This window comes from Polistes dominula, unplaced genomic scaffold (genome assembly GCF_049000335.1).
Source record: "Polistes dominula isolate Pdom_NZ unplaced genomic scaffold, Pdom_raw_medaka contig_37, whole genome shotgun sequence".
NCBI lineage: Eukaryota > Metazoa > Arthropoda > Insecta > Hymenoptera > Vespidae > Polistes > Polistes dominula.
The window spans coordinates 818,360-828,782 of NW_028301169.1; the positions used below are offsets into that span (position 1 = coordinate 818,360).

Sequence of the window (10,423 nt, forward strand, 5' to 3'; positions counted from 1 at the left end):
ATCTTCGATGTTAATACAATGTAAAAAAAAAAACAAGATAATTCGCGTACGTGACGATTTAATTTAAACAAAAATGAAATGAATAAAAAAAAAAATAATAATAATATTCAAAGCTAAAACACTTCAAGACACGACTGTTCTGTGTATATGTGTGTGTGTGTGTGTGTGTGTTGTGTGTCATTGTCAGGGATTAGCTTTGAACTTTTGGCACGAACTATCCACGTACGAGAATTTGAAACGAGTCTAACACCTCTTGTTGTTTTTGATTATTTTTATTATTATTCTTTTTTTTTTTATATTAAATAATAAATAAATAATCAACATTTGACGATAATATTGTTCAATGATGATTGTATATATGAAATTTGAGAGAAAAAAAAAGACTCGTTTCTAAATCATCGTTCAAATGATTCATGTCAATTAGACGACAATTAGTGTGAAAATTAGCTATCTTAATTTTCTAATAATTTCAGTAAAGCTTTTTTTTTTTATTCTCTCTCTCTCTCTCTAATTTGAAGATTATTTTTTTTTATTTAATCTTCCTTCACTGATATTACATTTATATATTAAGGGAATCGAAAAGTAATGTCGTTACTACGTATATCAAATTATTTCTAATATTTGAAATCAAATAATTGATTGATGCATACCAAAAAGATAGAAAAAAAGGTTCATTAATTAATTTAATTAATTAATTGATTAATAATAAAAATGTTGGTTTGTAGAAAATTATTCGTTTGCAATTTTTGAGGTTATAATGCGACATTACTTTGCGATCCATTTAATATATATTTATAATTCAATTTAAAAATTGAAATTCATTTCTTTTTCTTTTTTTTTTTTTTTTACTTTCTTGTTTCCGATCAATCTCACATTTTACGAAAAAGAAAGAAAGAAAGAAAAAAAAAGGAAAGAAATTGCATAGTTCGTTTCAAAGTCTAATTTTAAGATTAGAAAAAAAAAAGGTGATAAGTAAATATCGATATAATAATAGTAATAATAATAATAATAATAATAATAATAATAATTAATTAATTAATTAATTAATTAATCAATTGTTATCCGTTCTAGACGAATTATATCGTCTTTCGACGAATCTAAAATGAAATGTTTTTTCCGGCAACGCCAATGTACCAATGGGTACTTTGTAAATTTCATTATCTACCGGTAATATCGTAAAATTTTTCAACAAAGTAGCAATGGTTGAAAAACTAATATACTGAACCATCTTATAACCCATGCAAGATCTTCTACCACCACCAAATGGTAAAAAGTGTTCCGGTTTGTGAAGTCTACCGTCACGGAGGAACCTTTCGGGCATGAATTCTTGAGGTGAGATCCACAATTCGTCGGACATGTTTAATTCGTAATTATTTAAAAATATAAACGTATCCTTTTCGATTCTATAACCTGTAAAACAAACACAAATACAAACACATATTTTATTAATAAAATTGAAAGTGTCTATAAAATATGAGATAATAGTTAGAAGTAACAGGTTTGATCAAACATTTACCTGAGATTGAACTTTCCTGATTGGCCACGTGAGGTACAATTGGACTTGCAATCAACCTGATAGCTTCCAAAATGATAGCTTCAGTATAAGGCATGACAATTCTATTTCCCAATCCAACAAATTTGTCTTCAATACCAACCGAATCGATTTCCCTTTGTGCAGTTTCTTGTATGTGTGGTCTGGTAGCCAAAAATCCAAGAATTTTAACAAGAAGATTACCAACCGCCGAATGACCACCAATAATATCTTCCAAAGCAAACATAGCAACGTCCCATGACATGGTTGGTTCAGAATTAGTTTTAACATGATTTATCAAACAATCGATATAATCTTCTTCCGGTATAACCCCAGTCCAATTGTTCAATCTTTCTTCAATGATATCTTCATCGACGAATTGACGAATCTCGTGACTCCAATTGGCCATTCTTGCCATGTTACGTTGATGCAATGGCATTAAGAATGGCATAAAATCAGCAGCATAACCTTGATTAACTTCGTAAAAGACTTTGTCAAAATTGTCAACCATCTTGCGAAATGGTTTGTACTCAAATGGGAAACTCTTCGAACAGAAATATCTCACGAATACGCTTGCACAGGTATGTAATACCAATGGTTTTGCATGTAAGCTGTCACCTGAATATGAACTCAAATGATTCATCATAATCTCTAATTCGGCACCAATTATATCGTTCAATTGATTGTAACGCATTGTGAAAGAACGTGGAAATGTGTGAGCTCTTAGCATCTCTCGACGTGTCTTTTGTAATTCGGACCAATTGCAAAATGCAAGAGCTGTAAATGAAAACAAATCAAGAGAAAAATAAGAATTATTAACAAAATGATTAATAAACATTTTTAGGATTGTATAAAAGATTTTTTTTTTTTTTTTTATTACCATGTAATGTGAGAATGTAAATTGAGACTTGACATTAAACTTGACCTTACTCCAGAATCGTATGTCAATTTGTCGTTTGTTTAAATTTCATTGGATAGAAAGGGGAATGAAATAAAAATTATGCGTGCACGCAATTATTCCTCTCTCACTCTCTCTCTCTCTCTCTCTGGTTTTTCTTATCTTTCTTCTCCTTTTACAACGGCGAATCGATCGTGAAATACGCGGAAATGCAAGGTCGTTTACTGAAATAACAACAGCTAAGCCTTTAATAAGAAATTTCAATTGACTCAGCAAATAAAATTATTAAATTTTACAACAAATCGTTATACTCGTGTGTGCTGTGTTGTATTATTATTATTATTATTATTATTATTATTTTTAAATTAATTTTTCAACAATTAAATTAACTATAATCGTTGATTATAGTTTAAAGAGTTAAACAGAAATATTGTTGAAACAAAAATTAAATTATTATTATTACTATTATTTTAAATTAATTTTAAATATTAAATTTTACAAATGGTTACAACACACTGTTATTATTATTATTATTATTATTTTATTAATTTTCCAAATAAAACTATAATCGTCGATTCTAATAATATTTGATAATATTTTCGTTACACGCGTATAAACTTGATTAATTATTTTAAATAAATATAATAATAATAATACAAACAAAATAAAATAAATAAATAATATGAAAGAGAAGGAAAGAAATGTTCCCGTTGGATCATGATGGTTATATATATATATATATATGATCGAGGAACGAAACCATCATCAGCCTTGATCCTGTTTACGAGCAGGGGAACTCGTTACGAGTCTGGAACGCGTGAAAGTGGTAACGTGACCTCTAACAGCCCAGTGGTACTTGAACTTGGTACCGCTTCGAACGCTTGCGACCTTAGCACGAGTTTCGTACCACATCAGATCGGGGAGGATTTCCCCCTCCCATCCGCCTACTCCCCCTTTCCCCGCGACCCCCCCCTTTTCTCCCTTCTGACCACACCACACGTTTGTTTTTTCTTTCATTTCTTTCTTTCTTTCTTTCTTTCTTTTCTTTAAACCTCGTCAAACCACGAGGAGAGTTTTACTCCTTCTTGTCTTCCAATAGGCAAACTCGAGTGAGAAAACACGCAAACTCGTATGCGTGTTATAGTCCGACCGGATTCGTTCACGTGTACGTTAGCGTACTATAGTAGCAAGGTCGTTAGCATGAGGAACGAGTTTTTTTGGTTTTTAATATGAAAATTGTTGACTCACTTGATTTTATTATTTGTTAGAAAAATGTTCTATTTTTGTGATTTGTTTATTTGTTCCTTGTAATTGGAGAGAGAGAGTGAGTGAGAGAGTGAGAGAGTTTATTTCGTGCAAACATACGTTATGACACGTTGTAACTATGTCAGCAAATGTATATATATATATATATATATTTCTTATTTATAAATTAATTTTCAATTTTACTACCAAACGACAATTTGTTATATATATATATTTTTTTTTTTTTGTAAATTTAATATTAAACGCGTTATCGATGCTTTCAATGTATCAAATGACTCGTCATTGAAAATGATAAAAATAAAACATATGCAATTTATGCAATAAATATTCTTAACCAATAAAACGATATTATAACATGTAAAAAATGTTGTAAAAAAAAATTGACAATCTGTCTTTACACATTTAATATTAAATTTGATAACTCGTCTTAACAAAACAAAAAAAAAAAAAATAAAAAAGTAAAACTTACAATTCTCCTTATTTCCACAGAATAACAGATGATAACGTATGAAGTTAGGTCTGGAATCAAAATGTGGCCCTTTGGTGAATAAAACTTCTTTAATATTTTCTAATCCATTGACAACTACGCAAGAAACCGATCCCATTTTGAGTTTGATCACTTGGCTGTCATAAACCTTGACAAGATCGGCGAATGCTTTGTAAGGCACATCGTAACGTCCAAGTATATGAAGGGATCCCAAAATTGGCCATGGTTTTGGACCAGGTGGTTCTGGTAATAACGATCCCTCGGAGTATACAATTTTTCCTCGTTTATTAGACTTTCCTGATCTGATATAATCGATCAGGATAATAAATAATGCGAGCACGGTGATCGCGATAAGGAAGGAAGTTGTCAGACTGAGCGACAGCATCATTGATCTTCAGATGTATGTGTATATGTGTATACGTGTGTATTTTATTTTTAATCACGCACGTATAATTATTTTTCCGTATATATTCTTTCACTTGAACGTAAGGGGGAGAGATTTGGTCTTCGAAATGTAAAAAGGAAAGACAAAAATCATCAAATGAAACAATAAGAATAAGAAGATGAAGATGAATCTTTTGAAAGATAAATCTAATGTGAAAAGTTGTTACGATTGTAATAACTCGGTTACAATTGAGGGGTGGTTGTAAAACATTGGTCGCGAATACACTCAAGGAACACGTTCAACGGTTGGTTTCTGATATACCGGTAACTTGTTTTCCTCTTGACGATGACGATGACGATGAATCGTAGCAAGTAGTAGTAGTAGTAGTAGTAGTAGTAGTAGTAGTAGTAGTAGTAGTAGCAGTAGTGGTAGTTAGGAGATAGAAGAAAAAGGATTGTGGCACGTTAGTTGTAATAGCCTTTTCTGTCTGTTTGTCTCCCTCTTTTTCCCTGTTGGCGTTGTGTGTTGTCCTGGCGTAGTCCCGTCTGTGAACGGTCTGCCGATCTGACTCGGTCTGTGGAGATAGGATGGTTGCCGGGCTATCTTATATAGTATAGCGGACGTGTAATGTAGTCAGCACATTTGCGTCGCCTGTGCCTCAACTCAACCCCATACATATGGATTCGTGTGAGAGAGGACTTGAACAGTGGGCAGGGGAGATGGACACGGTTTATTTCCCTCTCTTTCCTACACTACACGATGATCATCATTTATCTCTCTCACTCTTTCACTCTCCGTTGAGTATTCCCTTGGTCGGAGGACCAATTTGGCGAAAACGTCGAGACGACGTTTGGATCGTTTAATCGATAAGACAAATCAAACGGGTTGAAAGGAAGAAGACCCACCACCACCACCACCACCAACACCACCAACACTACCCTTCTTTTAATGAAAACATAGACGAACTGCACACACAGAGAAGAAACTAATGGGGGAAAAAGGAGGAGGAACAAGTTGAGATCGTTGAAGTAGTCGTTTGAGTGGGGCTGTGGATTGACGAGGAGAGGGGGTTAAGGGGGGGGGAGGGGGAGGGAGGGAGGGGGTTTGGAGACAGGCCCCGTAGGGCCCATCCAAGGGACGCTTCTTGCCCTTGACTTTTCTCCTTAAGGTGCCATCAGCTTTTCTGGCAAGGTGGCTCGCAGCAGCAGCAGCTGCGACAGTCCATCTTCTTTCTCCCTCCTCACCATTCTACCACCACCACCATCATCATCATGATCATGCAACTGCATGCACCCTCCTTTTTCACCTTACGACGTGACTCTCGACGTTAATCATGACTCGCGCGCTTGGAAAAATGGTGACATGCTTACGAGAGTGAGTGAGATGGATAGATTGATAGAATGAGATAAGAGGAAAGAAGCATCCTCTTTCCATCATGTATCAGACCCTTCCTTTCTTCCTTTCTTCGGAAGGTTGGACCCTCCTGAGAATCTTCTTAAACAAGAAAGCCGTTTTCGGCGCACCTGTAAGGACGCACCTTGAACGATCTTGATGCGGGGTGGAAGAAGGCCGATGGAAATGGTGGTGGATGCTTCGTTTCTTTTTTTTTCCTTTTTTCTTTCAACGTCAAGTTGATTTTATTATTATTATTATTATTATTATTATGTTTGGTTGGATCATCGTCTATAGAATATATTGTAATCTTTAGTGTTTCGAATTTTGTTTGAACAAATTTTGGTTAAATTCTTGACACCGCCGACCTACTTTTGATGAAATTCCACAATAATTTCAAGGTAATTTCATGATTTTTTATTTTTTTTTGATTATTTTTCATTCCCAGACAAAAACTAGATGTCTCTTATCATCTATGCCAAACGCGAAATACAATTCTCGTTCTTTTCGATATTTTTTATTTATTATATGTATCAATGATCTAATCGAAAATCGAATGATCTTGAATCCAAAGTCCGTCGTCGTCGTCGTCGTCGTCGTCGTCGTCGTCGTCGTCCATCGCAGGATGTTTCAATGGATTACGTAATCGTTACAAAACGTTAATATTCGAGATCGATGAGAGAATATTTTGTTGAACTTAACGAAAACAATTACGTCATGTCATAATCCTGATCAATTATTTCCATGAAATATTTAATTACAAATATTACTCGACTTATTTATTTATACAATTAATCAAATAATTACAATTGCAATAATTTTAATCCAATTAGAAATAAAGTCAATAATAATAATAATAATAATAATAAATAAATAAAAGGATGTCACACCAAACATGGCCTACTTTGGAAGGAAGTTTTAGGTAGAAGGTAGAATGACAAATCCTATGTGTTCCTGACTATCTGAAGACGTGTTCTTCAATATAAAAACTAGACTGATTCTCAATGAGCAAGAATATTACGGTCCCCTTACGGTCAGTCGGCCAAATCCCATTCACCGTGTGAGTCTTCTTGTTCAACCAGAAGAAAGAGAACTAACGAAAATGCCAATCTTTTTTATCTTTTATCTTTTTTATTTCTGATCTTTCAGGTGGTCCTTTGATAAGAATAAAAACAATTTCAAACTAAGGAACACTATAATCATGAAAAATTTGTTGAACATTAACATGCATTTGTATTGAAATATTTCTAAATTAATTTGGGAACATTGTAATCATGAAAATTTGTTGAACAATACTTGCATATTTAAATATTATTTAATTAGTTTACATTTGATTCAATTTTAAAGGATAATACAAATTTTTGTTAGGTTATGTTAATGTTTGGTTGTTCATCATAACACAATGGATGATAAATCATGAAAATTGTGAATCTTTTAAGGTAAATTAAAAGTTTGTTAATTTTTTAATTAATATTCCATTTGTTAATAAAATAATTTTATTGATTTTAATTTGCATTATTCAAAACAACCCAATAAATGAAAGGATTTATGATTAACCCCAACTTCATTTATTACGTGTTTTGAGAATCATGAATTTTCTTGCATAATCGATGAATTTATTATAATTTTAAGAAAGAAAGTTGAATAAAAGCTCGTCACTAAAGATCATTCTCGAGAAATCATTGTATCGATCTATCGATACGTTTTTTTTTCTTTTCTTTTTATAGCGGAAGTCGATTCTAGATCGGGGCATCGGATCTCTTCTTGAAATTGTTCGAAGAAAAAGAGGTCGAGAGTGTTCTCGAATGATCAAAGATAGTTTTACAATTTGTTATAAACTTTCATATATAGACAATATTTTCTTTAAATATAAACAAATGATTTCAACGATAAATTTGCTATTATTTCATTGAAATTTTCAACCAAATTTAATTAACAAATCATTAAACATTATAGTCTTCTCGTCAAATGTAAAATAAATCCTAACCTAACCATTTGATGATTTACATTTCAATTCTACTTATTTATTAAAAAACTTACATTGAAACGTGAGTTCCAATGTTAAAACTGAAATAATTTATCAATATTATCAATAATCTACCATAAGTAAAAAATGCTGCAAAAAAATATCCCCCTATTCCCATAAATAAAATCAAATGATACGAACTATAATAAATTTCCGCTTACCCATCAAGACAAAAAAAAAAAAATGAAATATTTACGTAAATCTTATAAACGATCGATAATGGATAGGTTTGGTGATAATGTTGGGGTTCCTCAGAGCTATGAGAAGAAAAAGAGAAGAGAGAGATAAAAGAGAGAGAAAGAAAGAGAGAGAGAGGAAGAGGTGTCTGTTGGTTGAACAAGCAAACACTGAGTACACACATATACATATATGAGTGAACGTATATACTCGTGTTCGAATTCGTTTGAACTAATGAATAAAAGATGAGTATTGGTGGTGCTTAAGATAGTCGTTGAGCATGATCTGGTGGTAACTAACTATAATAATAACTTAAAGGGGGTCTCTCTCCCTTTTTTTTTAGGTTTCGTTTAACAGTCGCAATCCTTTCGTTCCTTCATCTCGTCCCTTTTTGGTGCCACTCACACCCCACATTTCTTCTTATTTGACCTTTTGTTTTTTTGTTCCCTCTCACACGAGACAGTAGGAGAAGATTACTTCATCCGTATCGAGAGAGAGAGGTATTATCGAGAGTCGATTTCTGGGAAGCTAGCGGTACCCCAGGTTCACTGGTGTATGCTTGGGTAGCTCGAAATCAACTTAGACAGAGACAGAAAGATTGACAGAAAGAAAGAGAAAGAGAGAAAGAGAGAGAGAGAGAGAGAGAGAATATATATAACGGGAATGATCCTCTTCTTCTCTCTTATTTCCAGTCAACGAGGAATTATGGTTGGTTGTTCCTTTCTTCCATATCCTTCTACTACTACTACTATTACTAATACTAATACTAATACTCATACTCCTACTCTTGACTGTGGTATTCGTGATCTGGTAAGATGGGAGTAATTTCATCCTCTAAAGAGGATTCGTTTAGAATTTTTCATTTTCGCTTTCGTAGCACTCTGTACATCTTGTTTCAAGAGAGAGAGAGAGAGAGAGAGAGAGAGAGAGAAATAATCTTTAACACGAGCAACGATTGACGTGTTTCGTTTAATTTAATACTCGACGAGATTTGACGTAACGTTTTGTTTGACTTATTTTTTTTTTTTTGAAGTAAAGTGATATTAATAATTATTATTATTATTATTATTTTATAATTTTGTCATAGTTAATTTGAAAGAAATTAAATGATAGGAATATTAGGAGAATTAGAACTTGTTATATTGAATTATATTTATTAATTTAATAATATCATTATTGTATCTATATATTGGTCAATGAATTAAATGTATATGTGTGTGTGTGTGTGTGTTATGAATTTATTAAGTAAAAATGACAAATTTGAAATAAAATAAAATAAAATAATATTATAGAATGTTGTGAAATGTCAAATGTTTGATCAGAGCCCAAAAAAATTTGGTCACATTTTTGAATAGAAGACAAATCTGTCTGTCTCTCACTTTAGTTTAAGGATCACTGTATTTCTAACGTCAAACGTGACATCCGGTGTCAGCTGTTTTCGTTTAAATCAAATATATCTATAAAATCTAGTTTTCAAGTTTTAATCGCATGAATTATCTTCTTCCTCCCTCACTTTTATTGATACGATTCGCATTTGGCGATCTTGAAATTCCTTTGATCTCAAGGTATGCCTATGTTCGTGAAACCATGAAAGAGAGAAAGAGAAAGAGAGAGAAAGAAAGAGAGAGAGAGAGAGATAAAGTGTCTCATGTCACTTCTACGAATTTAACAAGCTATTCTTAGTAATATCGGAGGGAGACCAAGAACGAACTGACTGGACCTTGACAGATCTCATTTTCATCCATCTTTTTGTTGTGTGTGTGTGTGTGTTTTTTCTTCTTCTTCTTCTTCTCTTTTTGTCTCTTTAAATTCCTCGTATTTAAAAAGCTTCGATAAAAAAAAAAAAAAACTTGCTTGTATTTTATTCTAGTTTTTTTTTTTTTTTGGTCATCCAATTGGTCCTATCTCATTATTTCAAAACATATGATTTATATTTGATTTGATTTGATTTGATTTGATTTGGACAAACATAAATTTTGAAGTGAAAATTGTTCTTCATTTTTACAAAAGAGAAAGGAAATTACTTTTTGAACAAACAAATGCCTCCTAAATTTGATTAATCAATTTTTGTGTGTGTGCAAATATTAAAATATAATAAATTAAATTAAATTAATATAAAATAAAATATAATATAATAAAAATATCATATATTATGTAAATTAGATTTTAATCAATTGTTTATTTTATTTTTTGCAAATATTGCAATATAATAAAATAAAATAAAATAAAATAAAATAAAAATTAAATTAAATTAAATAAAA

General features: G+C 32.0%; 1 protein-coding gene across 1 annotated transcript; it reads right to left on the bottom strand.

Annotated features, from left to right (window-relative positions):
* Positions 1-463: 463 nt before the first annotated feature.
* On the bottom strand, positions 464-5,439 carry LOC107069918 (cytochrome P450 307a1). The gene is made up of 3 exons (XM_015327638.2): positions 4,165-5,439; positions 1,517-2,308; positions 464-1,410 (listed from the first exon to the last, which is right to left on the bottom strand). The coding sequence occupies exons 1-3, from the start codon at positions 4,568-4,570 to the stop codon at positions 1,052-1,054; spliced, it is 1,557 nt and encodes a 518-aa protein (XP_015183124.2). The 5' UTR covers positions 4,571-5,439; the 3' UTR covers positions 464-1,051.
* Between the last annotated feature and the right edge of the window lie 4,984 nt (positions 5,440-10,423).